Source organism: Palaemon carinicauda, chromosome 4 (genome assembly GCF_036898095.1).
Source record: "Palaemon carinicauda isolate YSFRI2023 chromosome 4, ASM3689809v2, whole genome shotgun sequence".
In the NCBI taxonomy this organism is placed as follows: Eukaryota; Metazoa; Arthropoda; class Malacostraca; order Decapoda; family Palaemonidae; genus Palaemon; species Palaemon carinicauda.
Window position 1 is genome coordinate 162,198,017 of NC_090728.1, and position 21,468 is coordinate 162,219,484.

Here is a 21,468-nt window from a genome sequence, read left to right on the forward strand (position 1 = left end):
TGCGGCAGTTCCATCGGAGACAGCGGCCCCGTTAAGTGAGGTGGTTAGAGCAACCATTCCAACGGAAGAGGAAGCTTTATTGGAGGGGGACGTGTCCTCTCTAGGGTTGGACGTCGAACCCATTTTTCAAATTAATCCAATTTGTCCTAATTGTCAAAGAAAATTAATCCAATGTGCAAGCCAAGAACACATCTCAAATTACAGTACAGAAAAAAAAACGGCTCGTTCATATGAAACTATGTATGACAATAAACGCTCGAGTCACTATTTAGGATGAAAAAATGAAGTCAATCCCTAGAAGCAACTAACAGAGACTAAATGATACAACCATAAGTATATATCTCTTTTAAATCAAATAAATCTTATAAAGAAATATTAAGTATTCAAACACACCAGTCTGGTATTTAGAATGAAAAAATCATGTTTTCCAATAATGGAGAATTCTGATGACCATGTAAAGAAAAAACTAAGAATGACAGATGAATACATTGCCAACTTGTAAGATAAAATCGAATACCCTTACTGGAAAAAGAAACCATTTCTCACCCAAAGAGGACAATAAAGTAGGAATAATGAAGGAATAGGCAGTCAACTTACTTTTCCCCCAAGACTTGAGTCTTGTTAACAAACCCTGGGCAAACAAAAGACCAATGGAAGACAAATGGCATGAATAGGAAACCTCTCCCACCAAGGATTAGAACTCCCCAAGAAATTTTGAGAAGGCCAAAGCAAATCTAAATGCTATCTTGAGTATTTAATTGAATAACTGGATAACATCTACACGATGAGTTCCTGGGCTTTTGGATGGGCATGGAATTGATAAAAATTAGGCTACTTCAGTTGGCACTTCCATGGTTAAGTGGGAAGGATTAGAATTGTCTACAAAGAGATCTATAAGTCATTTTTGCTGTAACTAGATGGGAGCAATCAAGATTCATCCCACAACCTGAAGTTTTAAAATTCTTTAGCACCATAAAAATGACACCAAAGGATAGAAAAACACTGCAACAAAGGGTAGAAAACTATTGATGCTAAAAGTGCCAGAAGCTTACATTGCACTTACTGGCCAATCCACCACATCCATCTGTATATAGATAATAGGAAAATGACCTGAAGTAATGACCACTCTCAGGATAGGAACTCACAGCTCCTGCTGAGGCAGTCAGTAACTATGCTCTGATCCCCCAAGACAAATCGGTATGATGGTGATGTGGTGTTTCTTCACCAAAGATAACATTGTCACAGGCAGCAAACAAAGTGACTGAATGTGTGTCTCCTTGATTTTGCAGAAAGGTGAGAACATCAGGTTGTTGGACATGAAAATAATGCCTTATCCTGACTAAGGTCATCATTACCTGGAGGCTGAGGAAGAATGTTCATAACTCTAGGAAACTAATGTCTCCATCATTCCTTTGGTGACTACTGACCCACTGCTTGTAGACCCAGGATCCAGTGAGGACAGAAAGACTATATCCAGTAAATATCGATTTGGTTACCAACAATGACTCCCTTCCAACAGCTCATCTTCTAAATATGAAGAGCCAATTTGAGGGTGACTGTGAAGAACCAGCTTCCCCAGTGATATCAGCTGTCTGATAATTATCTGCCAAGATTTGGCAGTAGACCAAGATTAACATAGAAAAACAATGAACACTGTCCCACAAGGGGCATAATTGAATCGATCCACAGGCTAAGGTATACAGCATGAGTGAAAAGGGATAGATCTGATTTCTTCAGGCTGACTTTGAGCCCCACAACACATGCAAGTAAGATTCCCAGGTGCCTCTCTAACTGTTCCTAGGAAGATCCAACGATAAGAGTCATCTAACACTGTACCAGCAGTCATAGTCAATGAGTCTAGCAAAGATCTGAAGGGTTGTACACACGCTGTAGCAAAGAGCCTGGAATTGGAGCACTGTCCCTACAGCATGAAGAAAAGGAGCATTCATGTTAATGGGGAGATGTGAATATAAATGAAAGCGCCCCTGATGTCTAAAAACACCAGTTAGTATGCCATCCAAATCAACCTCTACACTCATTCCACAGTCTCCATCCAAAAAGGATCTATATGAAACTTTTAGAAGTGGCTGAGGTCAATGATTGGACTATAATCTCATGAGGTATCTGGAGCAGGAAGTGATGACTATAGAGTCATAAGGTCCTTGGCAGAGCTTCTTAGATGTTACCCTTTACCAACAAGGAAGAGACCTCACCCAGGACATGACATCTTGCCACATATGCTTGAGGAATACCTATCGTGTTTCCATTGTGTTAATGCCCTTGGTTTAAGGGCATGTCTATGGAAGGGGATATTTCCTTGAGATCAACTTTTGAATTATTCTAGTTATCATCCAATCTATCCACCACTTTTCCTACTTCCATCCTGGTCCATACTTAGACGTTGGTCTCTACAACCATGTCCTCCTGAAATATTCAAGTCTGCCTAAAAGGAGAGGCCATGTCATAGTGAAGTCTACTGCATCACGTGCATATTATAGATCTGTCATTATTACAACTCCTTGTAAGTAAATGTAGCATATATTTTCTTGTAACAACTGCAGACTGGTGACAAAAACTATACAAAGCCTATGCCTGAATTTGGAAGAGTAAAGACAAAAGGAGCACAACATGCAAACTTCCTCAGCCATTGTACTGGTCACTGGTTAGCGCTAGTGAGCATGGTTGACATGACAGCACAGTATCCATAAGAATATAAAAAAACACAGCATAATGTAATTCTCTCATTTCTTGGAAACATCATGTGTTATATAGGCAAAAAAGGAGAAAGAGAAAGCAAAAATAGAGGAGAAAAAGTAGATATTTACTTTAGATGTTAAAAGTCAGGAGCCATCACTAACCTGATCACCAAAAAGCCAAATCCCATCTGTTATTCTTACAAGCTTGTATCCTTTAAACATCTGTGCATTTGCTTTACATAGAAACTTTACAGAAATGTAAACAATTATTGATCCTAATTTATGTCGTGTACCCTCCTGGCTAGTACAGTGGTAACGTGTTTGCCTAGCATTCGCATGGCAAGAGATCGATCCCCGCCCAGGACCGTGAGTTTAAGCTGTTTACTGGGGAGGCTACTGCTGTGGTAGGGCACCACAGTAGGGGGTTGGGCTTGCCCGGCTGACGTTCTGGTGAGCCTCTATTCTGATGGGACCGGAAGTGAAACCAGTCACCTTTTAACCTTTACTTAGATTTAAGCCATGAAAAGACAAATATCTTTCCTTCTTCCATAGAACAAAATAGTAATAGAGGCAAGAAATGTCAATGCCAAATTAGATTAGGTTACTGTAGTGTATGAATTATCAATTTGAGTACAGTACAGAAAATATAATGAAAGGTGAAACACAATAAAGGGATTTTGACGAAGGAAAAATCTATTTCTGGGGAGAGACCTGTGGCGCGTACAAGAGAAGTTATCCATGAGGAAGGAAAAATGCAAATAAAAATTAAAAACCAAGCTTAGGTCCATAATGTCACCTTGGTGTCAAGGAAAAAAATAAACTACTTAGAGGGATGTCAAGAATTTCTTCCCTTTATGTGATACGTTCCTTCCATCAAGTAACCACTTATGTGCTCTAACAATAGAGTACAATATTTCTATTTTTTATTTTTCTTTCTGGCAAATAATAGTAGATGTAAAATATTACAGCATATGTGTAGGAAGGCTTGTTTCTTAGTTCTTGAGAACAAAACATCATATTTTATTTGTAGAAAAATGTTTATCAGTTAGTGATGACAGATTTACCTCATGCAAATCAAAACAAGGGACATTCACAATTTTAAAAGTAGCTAGCAGTTTGAAGATTAAGTTACAGCCTAAATTGGATGATTATAGGGAATAGAAACTGGATATCGTAAAGGATGTCAGTTTTCTGGGCTCGACCTGTGTCGCTCCGTGAAATGCTCCTCTAGCACCATTTCTAAGGCATAGTCATTGCTGAATATACCAGAGAAAAAGAGATGCATGGAATGCCAGGAATTTTATGCTTCATATTACAAAAAAAAAAAAAGAATTCTAATGTGCACTAAGTTTTTCCAAATAAACAAGAACCTATAACCTTCACATGTTATAGAGAAAAAAAAAAACTGTATATTTTATGCTTTCAAAGAAATTTGAAGTGAAAATAATTCAAGATGTGTAACAAAAGAATCATGATATTGATACATTCAAAATCTTCAAACAGGATACTTCGTGTAAAATACAGTACTGTAGTACATTAAGTGACTATAAACAAAGTACTGTATTTCATGTCATTTCATCAATTATGCTACATTCTTCCTTGAATCTTGTAAAATATACACATATCCCACTTGTATTGAAATGACTATATATGCTGGCTGCCCTATCAATTTATTTATTCGTGAACTCAAGAGCTAATACTTATGACTCGCACAAAAAAAAAAAAATATTGGCACCTTTATCACAAATAGGTATCTTTTTCATAGAAAATCTGTATGCTACTTCAATAATAATACTAATAATACTCTAATGGATTATGACTACAACTGCTGGACACCATGCATGGATAGGAGTATAAGATATGAAATAATAATTGAAATATTAGGCCCATGTTACAAATTAGCAAAGATAAGAACAAAAACATGTGTTTAGATTAATCTGCAAATGCATACTAGATCTCTAACTATTGTATTACAGTGAACCCTCGCTACTTCGCGGTTCGACCATCGCGGATTCACCACTTCGCGGATTTTTTCCATAACCCATATATATACAGTAATATATATATATATATATATGTATGCATGTATTTATGTATATATGTAGGTATGTATATGTGTATACATATAAATATATATATATATACACACACACATATATATATACATATATATATATATATATATATATATATATATATATATATATATATATATATATATATATATATATATATATATATATATATATATATATATCTAAAGTAGGAAGATGTGATGTAGTTCTAAGGGAAAAGTATGGGAAATATGTCTGGGTAATAAGCAAAGCTCTACCTCCAGTTTGTTTCTACATTATGATCAGAGATAAATGTAAACAAAACATTGGTTGCCATTTTTTATCGTGCTTTTTAGCATGTTTAGGAAATGCATGATATAAAATCACCTTTAATATTTGTGCCTGTTTTAGTTTAGGGTACTGTAGTACATGCATTAAGTGTTCTGTACATCAAAGGGTAGTTTGTTAACAGTACTACGTACAAGGGAAGGTTTTAAAAGTCTGAATATACATGTTGAATAAATAGGTAAATATGGTGTCACTACTTCGCGGATTTTCACCTATCGCGGCCGCGACTAGAACCTATCTACCGCGATAAACGAGGGTTCACTGTAGAAAGGAAGAGAGAGTAAACAGAAATTATGTATATGCATAATACTTCAACATCCATAAATAATGTTAAATAAAATAAATCTCAAATTGTAAAATCAATTAAACTCCTGAATAATAATCAAACCTCTCATATTAATCTTCTATGACGTTTAACAAAACAATCTGCCTTAGTTTTCCACAAGTAAAATCATAAATATTTTCTCTACACAAATCTATTTTTCTATAATCAGCCCAAATCTAAGTGGCATAGGCCCGCACAAGCTCTTGTAGATCTTAGGTCTCTAGCAGTTGTGTTGAGGAGGCAATAAGCACAATTCAATTTACTTCCCAGAAGTTTTCATGATTGCCCAAAGAATTCAATTTTACCCAATCATCTTTTCATTGCTTTCCTTTTCTCTTTGCTATGCATTTCACAAAAGCATAATTCTTTGCTATTGTTTATTGCTACCAACAGGGTTTCTGTCATATTCTAGATGGCAGTTAGGAAGGAAAATTATTTTTTTGCCACAGTTTTGGAAGGCAGTTAGTAATAAGTCTTACTCTAAATCTGTTCGATTCCTTTTACAGAGAATGACGTTACCTTTGCTTTCAAATACTACTACTATTCCGGATTTTTTTCTAGAGCTTTTGTGTATGTTACTGTAGTTATTTTAGAAATTTGTGCATGTTTAGTATTTATTTATGGTTACTTGGTGCTAATGAGTAGATATTGCTAATTATGGGTACTGTACTTTATTCATACATATAGTAGTTTTAAATTTCAGGTTTTTGCAGTCATTGTCTCGTATTTATGAATAGTATTTGATTGCTGCATTCATACAGTAATGGATTATGTAGTGCAGTTTGTGTTATAATTCTATTTTACTTATTCAGTTATGTTGCTTAATTTGAACATTCCTATTTGTACTGTTTCTTTAATGATAGTGGAGTCTTCTCTTGTCTTGTTTTCTGCCATCATTATATATTGAGCTAAATTGTTTTTGCTTAACAAAACTTTTCTCTTTAAGGGACTGTATAGTAAGCTTCCCTTGACACAGGGCAGGTTTTTACTCCAGTACAGGTCTTCCACATGGGGTTTTTAGCTTAGTAAGAGGACCTTACAAGAGTTATTGTTACACTGTACAAGTACTTCATACTAAGCAACTCCAGTACTTATGATACAGCTATTTATTGCTCAAGGATACCTAAAACCTTAGAACTTCTGGGTGTAATTTTTTACGTATCATCAAATTAATATAAAAAATATACGTCAACATCACTATCATCTCATCCTACGCCTATTGACACAAAGGGCCTCTGTTAGATTTCGCCAGTCGTCTCTATCTTGAGCTTTAAATTCAATAATTCTACATTCATCATCTCCTACTTCACGCTTCATAGTCGTCAGCCATGTAGACTTGAATCTTCCAACTCTTCTAGTGCCTTGTGGAGCCCAGTTGAAAGTTTTGTGAACTAATCTCTCTTGGGGAGTTCAAAGAGCAAGCCAAAACCATCTCCAGCTATCCCTCACCATGATCTCATCCACATGTGGCACTCAGGTAATCTCTTATAGTTTCATTTCTAATTCTGTCGTGCCATTTAATTACCAATATTCTTCTGAGAGCTTTGTACTCAAATCAGGTAAATCTGTTGGATTTTGTTTTCTTGTCATACCACGACTCGTGTCCATACAGTAATACCGATCTCACTAAACTGATATATAGCCTGATTTTTATACGTAACATCAAGCGATTTGATTTCCCAATTCTACTTAACCTAGACATTGTCTGATTTGCTTTTTTCGATCTTTCATTAAATTCAAATTCTAAAGATCCTGTATTAGAGACCATAGTTCCCAAATATTTAAATGATTCTACCTTATTAATCCTTTCTCCTTCCAAGGATATTTCATCTTCCATTGCATTTTCTGTTCTCTTCTATTTATCTTGAACCCAACCTCATGTGATATTTCATCCATTCTGGTAAGCAGGTTTTGCAAGTCCTGTGGTGTTCTGCTAATAAGGACAGTGACATCAGCATACTCTAGGTCAGCTAATTTCATGTTACCAATCCGGTCTAACTCTTCTCCACCATCCCCAACTGTTCTATGCACTACAAAATCCATGGGGAGGCTAAACAACATAGGTGACAACACATTCCCTTGGAGTACTCCACTGTTCACTGGAAATTCATTTGATAGGTCTCCACTAACATGAACTTTGCATTTGCTATGGTCATGAACAGACTTAATCAAATTTACATAATTAAGAGGAACTCCGTAATAATGCATGACTCTCCACAAAATTGCCCGGTCCACACTATCAAAGGCTTTCTCATAGTCCACAAATGCCATCAAAAGTGGATTTCTATATTCTACACATTGCTGTACCACATGTCTTAAAATGAAAATTTTGTCTAGTGCAACTTCTACTTTTTCTAAATCCCGCTTGTTCATCTCTCAGCTTTCCATCAATCTTTCTCTCTACTCTTTAAAATGAGCATACTATACATCTTCATGACAACTGACACAAGTGTAATGTCTTTGTAATTATTGCAATTAGTCAGATCTACTTTTTTTGTCATTTTCACCAACACTCCTAGCTCCCATTAATTAGGTTTTGCCTCTTCACGCCACATTCTACAAAATAATCTTGTAAGTATTCTGGGAGGCACTTCATTTTCGGCCAATATCATCAGAGCAGTTACTCCATCGTATCCAGGGGTTTTCCATCTCTTTAGCTTTTTAATGATAGCTTCGACTTCAAACACACTGAATTCATTCTCAGCTTCAGGCATATCAATCACATTATCCCCTTCATATCTCCTATTCATGACCTTGCAAAAGTGTTTCATTCAACATTGCTTTTCTTAATAATCTTCTGATGTTATAACAGATCCATCGCTATTTTTGATGGGTATATGCTTCTTTTTCTTTGCCCCAGTAGATATTTCATTAATAATTCTATGAGCAATTCTTACATCATAGCCACTCCCTGAATTCATAGCTTTGTCAGCCTCATCTGCTTTCCCATCTAAATATTCTCTCCAGTCATTCCTTACTATATAAAATATTATTAACTAACACCATGCCACTACTCTATAATGTGTAATCTTCAAACTGTGCCACTTCGAAATCTTAACTAGAAATAACTACAGTATTGCTTAGAAAACCTTCACATTTTAACTAATCAAATCTTGGTATTATTACTATCACTAGCTAAGCAACAGCCTAAGTTAGAAAAGACAGAAGCTATAAGCCCAAGGGATCCAACAGGGAAAAATAGCCCAGTGAGGAAATGACATGAATAAACAAGATATGAGAAGTAATGAATACAGAACATAAAATATCTTTCAGCATTAATAGAGTAAAGAAGAAAATTAAGATTTAGTATTTCCTACACTGGCTAAACCACATACATCCAAAAGGTTGTGTTCTTGCCCCCTTTACAAAATATATATTATAATACAGTACTAAACTGTGTACAATATACCTACAATAAGTGATTTAAATAAGAAAAAAAAGGCAGTTGCTCATGCATACTGTGCACACTGTCTAAACTGTTCCTATCTCCTTACCATAGACCTGTGGTGACAATCTCTAAGCAGATTAACTAAAATCAGTGCAAAACATAAATAATGGGGGGTGAGACAATTAAACCATAATAAACACAAAAGTATGATTACTGTACTAGTAGATCTAAGATATTGATTTCCACATCCCATATCTGTTCAACAAAAATATTACTTTAAGTGCCTCCCTCTCATCTATAATTCTAGGTGCCATTCTTGATTGCTCAAAATACAAGTATGATATATCAAGAAAGTCAAGAATTTTAAGAGATATGTCTGGCTGAAAAAAATTTAAATTCTTTTCTTCTGTCATAAGCCATCAACATTTTTCTAAGTAAAATCCCTAAAATAACCTAGCCAAAAATGTCTCTATAACTTTAAGTAGAGGCTGATTGAACCGTTAAATAGCTGTATACAAAACACATTCTCAAACAGAAAATTGTGCACCTTAAAAATGGCAATGATTTCCTTTTACTATACTTCATATATGCGCTGAACATCCTTGGCTGTTTTAAATCTACATCAAGGAGTTTGATGGATGGACTTACATACATCCACAGGTTCAAACAACTGAGGTTAGAATAAAAAACAGAGTTCTTATTCATCAAATAATGAATTGTATAATACAATAATGAAATAATGAAATAACCAAGGTACGTACTATTAAACCTACATGAGATGAAGCACTGGGTGAAAATCTTTCACATGCTTTAAAATGTACATGCAAAGGAGGTTATTCTAACTCTGAAAATAATACTCTTATGATACTCAGTTCCCTGATATTGATAATGTTTAAAAAGTCATACTGTACTGAACTATATATAATGAAATCAGCTTTATTGATAGTAAATTAAAGAAAAAAATTAAAAAGTAATAAAAAGAATCAGGTGTCCAACAGTGCAGTCATTGCAACATAAAGAAGAAAGCGTGCGGACGGACCACAGGTGAGCGGCACATAGGGCGCGAAGAGCCCCGGTGGGAGGCCTGGAAGCACGCTTAAGGGCCCTCCCATGGCTCCACCTTCGCTGGCTAGGTCAGGGGGGGCAGTAGGGGGGCTCTCTGAAGAATGAGAGCCATCAAAAGTGGAGTCTGTTTTGGTCAACATCAGCGGCTCAGAGAGGGGTACAGTGTGCAGAGAAGAGCCAGAAGGGACCTGTATGTAGGCACCTGAGGGTGGTGGTGACCCCGGCGATGTTGAAGCCGACCTCTCCACCTTTGTGGTCCCTACGTTGTTACCACTCTCAGCCAGCTCTTTCAGACAGAGCCAATCACCATCCACAGAAACCCGAAAGTTGCACAGGTAGATGGTGTCCTCGGCCCCGGCCATCTCAATCACCACCATCTTATGTGGCAAACATTACTTGCTCTACATTCAGTAAGTCACAGTGGATATTTCTTTAAGCATATTAGTAATCACAGCATTTAATTTTGCCTCTGCTCACACACAAAAAAGAAAGAATCAAATAAGTGTCATATATTCGCATACTGAACGAGGAATTTTGGGCATTGCCAGAATAATGATAACTGATAAATTTACATATTTCACCAAAAATATGAGATCAAAAGTTAACAACAAACACATATCAGAACAGGTAAACCTGTTTTCCTGCATGGAAAATTATTCCACAGTCTAAAAATAACAACTTTCATCATTTACTGCCAAAGTCAGATGCACTGAGCTCTCTTATGCAATGTTGTCCCAAGTCTCATAAAAAGTTTTACTTCAGTTTCAGACCACAGGTAGGAAATTTTCATGTTGAAACATTTTCCTTTTTTATTGCTCACCACTTGTCTTTACTACACACACAATAGCCCTGTATATATTTGGAAAAATACACTACCCTTGATGGAAGCTCAAAGTGTTCTACAGAATGGCCAAATTGCGCATGATAAATCCATGAAATCTTGAACACATTAGAAAGTAGCTTGAAATCTCAATGATTCCAAATGATGTGACTAAAGTTCTAAAAAGTCTTAATCCAGATACAAATACAGTACCAAATACCTGCTAAACCAGTTTTTTTTTCATTAATATACTGTATATGTCAGTTGATGCATTTACTAAAGTACTATAAAAAAAACTATATCAAGAAAACGTGCCAAAATTATATCACAGCTCTTAATGGAAACTCTTGTAAGGCTGCTGAGCACTATTTAATATGAAAAAAAACTTATACATGAAAAATAATTGTGTGAAACAAAAAAGAAAAGTGGGAAATCTTTCACACAAGTTCACTGAATAAAACACGGGTTTTTATGGACTATGGAAAACGAGTTAATATATTTGAGAAGAAAAGCAGGTATGGGAATCCTCTTGATTTATTTATGAGGACTAACATAACTATAGTCCATTTCTTTTATCGAGGCATACTTACACCGACTCGCAAGGGTGCCCTTTTAGCTCGGAAAAGTTTCCTGATTGCTGATTGGTTAGAATTATCTTGTCCAACCAATGAGCGATCAGGAAACTTTTCCCAGCTAAAAGGGCACCCCTGCGAGTCGGTGCAAATATGCCTCGATAACTGAGATGGACTATAGTAAGAAAATCCCGTTAAAGTCTAAGGGGAATAAAAGATCATTTGACATATTTGCATATGATGTAATACTTTGCTTTAGCAATCAAAAATTAAAACATAATTCCCAAAATTCAAAATAAAATGTAGGGCATTTTTATTACTACAAATACAAATCATAAGTTGCCATGCTTCTAAAGTCACACTTGCACACACCAAATTTTTGATAGAACCATAATTAACCTTTCCCAAAACACACACACACACACATACACTCTCTCTCTCTCTCTCTCTCTCTCTCTCTCTCTCTCTCTCTCTCTCTCTCTCTCTCTCTCTCTCTCTCTCCGGGAGAATCTACTGTGCCCCTGTTTCTCTAGGCAATAATGTAAAATCCACTAGTTAACTAACAAAGGAGGTCATAACAATGATAGAAAGACAGAGGCCTTATAATCTTGTGTCAAAAAGAATTACTGAAAACCAAACAGCTAACACCCTCTATACCAGAAATTATAAAGTAAAAATGCAAATAGTATATACAATATATAAATATCAATCCATGTGTGTGTTTGTGTGTATAGAAATCATGACAGCCGACACGTGATAAGCATAAAATATTCACCATAGCCATTAAAATGAAAATTTTAGACTTCATTAGAGTTAGTACATTTGTCTTATTTACATATACATATGTACATATATGAATATCTATGTATGTGTATATATAGCATTTTGCTTTTCCAGCTAGGGTTGTAGCTTAGCAAATAATAATAATAATAATATGTATATGTATATGTATGTGCATATACTGTATATACAGCATATATATATATATATATATATATATATATATATATATATATATATATATATATATATATATATATATATATATATATATATATATATATATAATATATATATATATATATATATATATATATATATATATATATATATATATATATATATATATATAATATATATATATATATATATAATATATATATATATATATACATATATAAATATATATATATATATATATATATATATATATATATATATATATATATATATATATATATATATATATACAGTATATATATACATATATATATATATATATTATATATATATATGTACTGTATTACATATATATATATATATATATATATATATATATATATATATATATATATATATATATAAATATATATATATATAAATATATACATATATATATGCATATACACACACACATATATATATTATATATATATATATATATATATATATATATATATATATATATATATATATATATATATATATATATATATATATAGTGTATATAAGTATATATATATATATATATATATATATATATATATATATATATATATATATAGACAGAGTATATATATATATATATATATATATATATATATATATATATATATATATATATATATATATACACACACATACATACATATACCAAGGCACTTTCCCCAATTTTGGGGCGTAGCCGACATCAAACAAATGAAAAAAAGGGAACCTTTCCTCTCTACATTCCTCCCAGCCTGACAAGGAACTCAACCGAGTTCAACTGGTACTGCTAGGGGGCCACAGCCCACCCTCCCCTGTTATCCACCACAGATACATAATATATATATATATATATATATATATATATATATATATATATATATATATATATATATATATATATATATATATTATATATATATATATATATATATATATATATATATATATATATATTATATATATATATATACATATAATATATATGGGGTCTGTTGTTGCAGCAAATGGTGGAGTGGAAGCAGATGTACGTCAGAGAGTGAATGAAGGTTGCAAAGTGTTGGGGGCAGTTAAGGGAGTAGTAAAAAATAGAGGATTGGGCATGAATGTAAAGAGAGTTCTGTATGAGAAAGTGATTGTACCAACTGTGATGTATGGATCGGAGTTGTGGGGAATGAAAGTGATGGAGAGACAGAAATTGAATGTGTTTGAGATGAAGTGTCTGAGGAGTATGGCTGGTGTATCTCGAGTAGATAGGGTTAGGAACGAAGTGGTGAGGGTGAGAACGGGTGTAAGAAATGAGTTAGCGGCTAGAGTGGATATGAATGTGTTGAGGTGGTTTGGCCATGTTGAGAGAATGGAAAATGGCTGTCTGCTAAAGAAGGTGATGAATGCAAGAGTTGATGAGAGAAGTACAAGAGGAAGGCCAAGGGTTGGGTGGATGGATGGTGTGAAGAAAGCTCTGGGTGATAGGAGGATAGATGTGAGAGAGGCAAGAGAGCGTGCTAGAAATAGGAATGAATGGCGAGCGATTGTGACGCAGTTCCGGTAGGCCCTGCTGCTTCCTCCGGTGCCTTAGATGACCGCGGAGGTAGCAGCAGTAGGGGACTCAGCAGTATGAAGCTTCATCTGTGGTGGAAATGTGGGAGGTTGGGCTGTGGCACCCTAGCAGTACCAGCTGAACTCGGCTGAGTCCCTGGTTAGGCTGGAGGAACGTAGAGAGTAGAGGTCCCCTTTTTGTTTTGTCTCTTGTTGTTGTCGGCTACCCCCCAAAATTGGGGGAAGTGCCTTTGGTATATGTATGTATGTATATATATATATATTATATATATATATATATATATACAGTATATATATATATATATATATATATATATATATATATATATATATATATATATATATATATATATATATATATATACAATCTTGTTTGTTTTGAAGTCTTTAATAGTTTATATATATAAATCTAATTTAATGCTGTTACTGTTCTTAAAATATTTTTTGATTATTTCCTTGTAATTTATCCATTTTCTGATTTCATTTCCTCACTGGGCTATTTTTCCCTGTTGGAGCCCTTGGGAACAAGGCTTATATGTACAATCACATCTTCAAGTTTATGATGATGATCCTAATGGTACTACAAAATGCTTACATAATTAAGCCAAGCTTTTAAATGATGTTAAATCCTCTTTCCCATAATAACGATAATTCAGTTAACCCTTTGAGCGCCATTGGGCATAATTTACGTCCATTATTTTTATCCATCAGGGTCATGCGACATTTTATGTTCAGTAATAACCATTTTTTCATTCTTTTATTATTCGCGCACATGAAAATTTTACAAAATATGTACCATTATTTATTAATGGGAAGGAAATTTAATGAGTTATACAATAATCAATGTTGTAATGTCCTATCTTGTATATTTTTTGTGCAAAGATGGGTTACGTAAAATTTTTAAAAAATGAGGCTAAAAGGGTTTAAAGTATCATCTTTTAGTAATTTAGCAACACTAACCCAGGCTATGATCTTTACCAGAAACAAAAGCCATGCCTAAACTACGCTTGCTTTAATATATAATAATTAATAAAGTTGATCGGTTATATTCAACTGATTTTTTTAAAATGCAGCTAATGAAGCAACAACGTAATCTCGCACTACGGAATTCGTCTTATTACATTTAAAGGTTTAAATGCTGTAGAGCAAGCAGAACAATGGCCTAGAGACAGACCATATACTGTATACATTATGATCAGGGTTCAAGCCCCTTCTCCACCCAAGCTAGGACAAGGGAGAGCTAGGCACTGGCTGCTGATGACTCAATAGGTAGACCTATAGGCTCCCCCAAAACACCCTATCCTTAGCTCTCAAGGATGGTGAGGTTGCACACACTAAAGGAACTAACGAGTTTGAGCGGGACTCGAATCCCAGTCTAGTGATCACCAGTCAGAGATGTTACCAATAGGCCACAACCCCACTATGAGGAAAAAAAAATCCTTTCAGTTTGCTATTATCTAAATCTCGTGTACGGCAAGATAATTATGACACTACATTACAAGCCTGGTTCAGATGGCCGTAAATCGTTATCATTTTGTTGTGCATGAGGGGGGAGACAAGCCGGGAACTGATGCTAATGGCGGTGTGAGTGAAGGGGGGCAGGGGGATGTTAGGGTTATTCCGTGCTGTGCACAAGGTGAAGGTTAAGGTCACGCATAAAGCATGACTGACCCTTACTGACCTACGCCACCATTAACAGCCTTAGTCTGCCTTCTGCTGAGTAGCCATCGCTTGGCAGCGTGCATCATCCTTGGTTTTGATTGCATCTTTCTGAATGGTTTGAATATGCATCATCACATCTGATTGTTAAATATCTTCTCCATCCATCGTTATTGTGCTGTAAATATCAAGTAAGTTTGCTGTTTGAATATCTCTGTATAAGTTAGTAACAAATTATTACCCAAAATTTCGTACATAATCTGAGATAACTTGGAAACGTGTGCATTATTTGTTCTCATTCACAATACCACCGTGATTTCAGTTAGCATCGCTATCTTTGTTATCTAAGTTATCTTGTCCATCAAAGGCCCGTCCCAACAAGAAGTGTTGGCTTTAATACACTACGAATCTTGTCTTGCTAAGAAATTTCCACAAGACCAATATTCTTTATCGTCTCTCCAATAAATGACTATGAGAAAATCAATGTTTCATCTAAAATTTCTTAGAAATTGTGAATAGTGCTGCAATAATATACAGTTGCTGTTTCTTTGTGCACACTGGCTCTTCGTTCTGCAAATTAAACTGCCGTGATACCAGTGGGTTTCGGTGATAGAACGTATATCCTTTTAACTTGGCACTGCTAACTGAACATGGCCTAAGTCCCTATGAGTTCATTAATGCGAGATTCTATTTCCGAGAAAATCTGAACCATGGCTGCAAAATAACCAGCGAAAAATCTCAGCGATAATGGTTGCCGTTGAAAGAATATCGAGACTGGACGAACAGCAAACGACGTTCATTAAGCCAATTAAGCCACACTGAGCAAGAATCTTGTAAAAAGCGAAGACCAAGTAGTTGTAACAATAATGAATCTATCTCAAGTGGAAGAATTTTAGTTTAACAATTAGTCTTGCTTTTGAGCATATATATATATATATATATATATATATATATATATATATATATATACACATATATATATATATATATATATATATATATATATATATATATATATATATATATATATATATATATATGTATGTATGTGTATACATATATATATATATATATATATATATATATATATATATATATATATATATATATATATATAACTAGCCGTCCTATTCCTAGCGTAATATAATGCCAATTCTAGGAACGCTTCAATAATGCTGAACAAAGAGAATATCTCCAATTTATTTCCCGGACCAATATCATCACTATTCGACCTAAAATGCAGGCTTGTGATAGAGACAGAAACACCAACAAACATCTAATCACTTAATACAATCCAAATATTGATTTATTAGCCTGGGTTACTGTATTTCTCATATAAAAAAAATATATATATATTTTCCCCTTTTCTCTTCCTTACAAGCTCAGACCCTTGTTACTTTATATTCAATAACTGAAAAATAATTAATAGCTTTAGCAGGTTTTTTCGCACTTCTCTCAAACCTTGTCAAATTCATGTCAAGATCCCACTATAGACCATTTCTTTTAGCGAGGTATATTTGCACAGACTCGCAGCGGTGCCCTTTTAGCTCAGAAAAGTTTCCTGATCGCTGATTGGTTAGAATTATCTCGTCCAACCAATCAGCGATCAGGAAAATTTTCCGAGCTAAAAGGGCACCGCTGCGAGTCGGTGCAAATCTGCATCGCTAAAAGAAATTGACTATAGATGGAGATGGTCACATCATCAATATTGATAAAATACAATTGAAAATAATTATTCTTTAGAATGGCTTCCTTTTCTAGCAGTGTTCCCTACTTCTTATTAATCATTTACAAATGTCCATCCCATGATATCTTATATAATCCTTAACCCAGTATCCAATCTCTTCAGTAGCGGCAAGGTAAACTTAGGTACTGAAAGGCATAATAAATTCTAACAGTCGTACATTACGAATTATATTCGAAATCATAAAACAAGTTGAAGGTCCACCACTAAAATACAATCAAAATATTTTAATGCAATCTAATAACATCGAGTTCTGGTATCTAAACAAAATCCACAAAAGGTATTTAGTATGATCTATTTTTTTATATACTGTGATTCCAATACTTCAAAATATAATTTCAGAACTTAGCAATAAGTACCGATTCTAAAATGAGAACACTATTTTTCCCCCACACGTTATCCTTACATTAAGGGGTCGGTTGCATGAGATGAAGTAGCGACAAACGCGTAACAGTTAAGCAACCGTATCAACAATCTGATGTTTCTAATGTAAGTGACTGCTAACTTTAGCTCTTTATACAGATGATTGAATCCGTCTTTCATGATATTATTGAGAAAGAAAACTTGCGAGGTATATAACTTATAAATAATCTAAGTAAGCAACATTCTTTGAATCTTGTATTTGGGCTTAGAAGCAAAGAAACTTCAGTAACACATTTAAAAAGAAAATAATAAAGTTCAGTGAGCTTTAATGCTATGAGATGTCCTCCATTTATTATTAAATCAATTGTTAGGCCATCTTCTCCTGCCGCTCCGCCTATATTCATGCCTTTTAATGCTTTCTTTACTTCTACGGTTACTTTCGGTACTGACTCAGTTGCTTCATTATTTCTATCGGCAAAGTTATTTCTTATAGTCTTTAAAATAGTGTATTGCAAAATCACGGAAAGACTTGAATAATGAAGGTCATATAAATAGTTTAAAAGTGCTTTCTCTTCTTTCACAAACTTTCTACATAATTTATCGGTTAGTTCATAACCACTTTCTAATGTCGTCACAAGATACATAATAAAAAAATCAACAAACAGCGCTGTATCATCTTTGGAAACCCTTAATTAACATGCTTCTGTAATACATCATAACCATGTGCATTGTCAACTATATTTTATCAAAAGTTTCAACTATTCATTTAGAAAAACAAAAAAATTCTATCCCCACTCCGTTTTAGTTCAAGGTTTTAAAGATTATTTTCTATTACTTTAGAATATGAAAATTCGTGTTCATGGATATAATCAAAACTCAACACTTCATATCTTGTATTGGGTGAAAGCAGATGAAGTTGAATGTAATCAGCTGTTATCTTATACACCAGTAAAAATGTTGTGGTGTTCGCAATCATTACTATTATCATTAGCATTTTTTATTACCAGCCAAACTACAATCCTGGTTGGAAAAGCAGTATTCTACAAGCCCAAGGGCTCCAAAGGGAATGTGGCCCAGTGAGGAAAGGATATAAAGAAATAACAAATAAGCTATATATAAACAATTGATAAAAATATGAAATATTCTATGAACAGTGACAATATATCGGTCACATATAAATTATAAATCGAGACCTATGTCAACCTGCGCAACAACAACAACAACAAAAGTTAAAAAAAAAAAAAAAAACTTAAACCTCTGAAGCTAAACTGATTCAACTGCCTGATTAGGAAGAGCATTCCACAATCTGGTCACAGCTGGAATAAAACTTTTAGAATACTGGGTAGTAAATTAAGTATAAGGTAACCCACGTAATTTTACGTCTTTGTAATCGTTATATGTGTTAATCTTGCACGATTTGACATACATTAAGTAAATAGAGCTGAAGACAAAGAAAGAAGAGAACCTACAGTATGTACTTGGTGTGTCCAAATGTAAGAGAGGCCATAAAGATGACGAACTGATCTGTACTCGTGATGGCAATACACGCTATTCGTATATCAAAATTGTATTTGCATACATATTGACTTTGTTTTCCACAAAAAAAGATCTCTTCGTGGTTTTTACAAAGGATTTCTTTTAAAAATAGACTGTATATCCTGTTTGGCATTTCTTTTACAATTGAGAGAGAGAGAGAGAGAGAGAGAGAGAGAGAGAGAGAGAGAGAGAGAGAGAGAGAGAGAGAGAGAGAGAGAGAGAGAGAGAGAGTGTTAATATCAGCTTTGTGAATGTTTGACTCTACCATGGACTAAGGCTGGAGGTTACGGCCCCGTTGCTTTTAATCAAAGAAGGAAACAGCCAGTTAAAAGAGTTGCAGAACCGGGGTTGAATACTCCTTCCCTATTCTTGATTACTACAGAACATTACTTTATCTAACACCTTATTTTCCTTCTTACAGCAAATGCATCCGTTTCTAGTCCACTGCAGGACAAAAGTCTCAGACATGCCACTCCACGTCTGGGGTTTGGCCAGTTTTCATAAAAACGCTGGCCACCGCCGATTGATGGTGGAAGATTTTCGTCTGATTGCTTACAGCAAACCAATCTAGTAAGGGTGGCCCTGATTAACATAGCTTTGCTGATCATGGCGATAGGCATATCCTTTCACAACGTTAAGGTATCCCCCACTAATCCTTAAATAAGTTAAATATTAACAACCCCAGTTGGGCCTGGATGGTGAAACCCCCTTCTTTACAGCTACGTGTTATGACGCACTTACCACAGTCAAACCCCACTTTGAAAGATGAATCAATCTTAACGAAACAGATGTGTAACGTTATTTGAAGGTCAAAATTCGGGGATAATTCAGGGTATGTTAAATACCATTGCCTCAATAGAGAATTCCAACGCCAAATGAAATCAATTGATCGACGCAAGGAATAAGATATTTTTTAATAAAAAAAATTCTGTATTCTAAACCTTACCACCCTAAAACTCCTTTAAGAAATAAGAACGACTAAAATAGTTCGACAAAGTAACCCTAAGGGATGAAAGAAAAAGAACTAGAAAGACCTAAAATAGTAACATGACTAGATCGAGAAAATACATTGTTAACCCCGCAAACCTCAACACGTAAACTAAGCCCTTTAAATATTAAAACCGGGATCCTCATATATCTTTCAGCTCCTAGCATTCACTTCCTATCGTGAAGGATTTTGTCTTGAAATCTTAATTGATTTGTATAAGTAAGGAAGTAAAACAATCCGTTAAATCTTCAAAAACACTGCAAATTTTGGAGGTCATTGACTAAAATCCTTTAAATATAAACCTAAAAAATAATGGGTACTCGTAGAAAAATAATGTTATTTTACTCATAATTCTATGCTTAACTTTGTTATGAAATTGATATTTAAAAGAATACAAGACTGAAATTCCATAACACAACAAATTAGACACTCTGGGGGCAAACAACAAAACTACGTATTAAAAAAACAGAAAAAAAAATCAAAACCATAAACTGGACTGTGCATATAGAAACTCGCATACATACCTCAACAAACAATTGTTGTGGACAAAACACCCACAGAGTATCGATAACAAACAAACAGATTTCGAATAAGCCTTCAAAAGGGAATTAAACAGAAATATCACAACACCTTTGGCAATAACAACCGCAACGTCATAAAACACATGAAAGGACCACGTGAAATTACTGCTAGCATTGGCCCCCCCCCCCCTCCCCCCGACAAAAAAAAAAAAATATCTCCCCATGAAAGAGCAATATCGAAAACTTAAAATTATTATGCATCTCCTTGACAAAATTATAGTATTCTTAAAAATCGTAAAGCATTTCCAATTGAATATTATACAAAATAAATATTTCAGTAATAAAACACAACGTTTTAAGCAACGTCGACACATTTTCTGTTTGTAAATCCAATAACACAGATGGGCAGTCTATCCATCACACAGGCTAAAGATGCCATGTTCAAAGAAAGGCTCAAACGTTGGAGTTTTTTACCCGTAGGCTACCGTCCCGAACCTTTCTTAGATCAACGTCATTCCTTACTGTATTAATACATGCGTGTATTAATAACATAAAGATTAGTTATCGAAAATACAGAAACACACACTCGTAAGAAAAAAATATATATACTGAATTAACAGCCGCAAGTACAAAATGTGCAATTTTCATAAGAAAAAACAAAGAAACTTCGTATTTCCATAAATAAATATGCCACCGAACAACAAAAATAAAAAATGTCTTAGTGTATGTAATAAAGCTAACGAGTCATTATGTCTTGAAAGAAAAAGCACACAAAATACAAGACCTAACACCAGAACATCTTCAAATGAAGGTACCCTTCCTCTAGATACTAGCCAAGTAACTCA

General features: G+C 34.4%; 1 protein-coding gene across 5 annotated transcripts in view; it reads right to left on the bottom strand.

Annotated features, from left to right (window-relative positions):
* Nucleotides 1-21,468, bottom strand: part of LOC137640127 (RUN and FYVE domain-containing protein 2-like) — a 144,295-nt gene that overhangs the window by 71,431 nt on the left and 51,396 nt on the right. For 3 of the 5 annotated variants that reach the window (XM_068372613.1, XM_068372610.1, XM_068372612.1), the window contains one exon: nucleotides 10,079-10,345. The exons of 1 other annotated variant lie outside the window; for it this stretch is intronic. In XM_068372613.1, coding sequence (XP_068228714.1) covers nucleotides 10,079-10,253 — 175 coding nt within the window. In that variant the 5' untranslated portion in view covers nucleotides 10,254-10,345. Of the gene's footprint in view, nucleotides 1-9,850; nucleotides 10,346-21,468 lie in introns of those variants that run through there. One more of the 5 variants, XM_068372609.1, reaches the window with a different exon arrangement.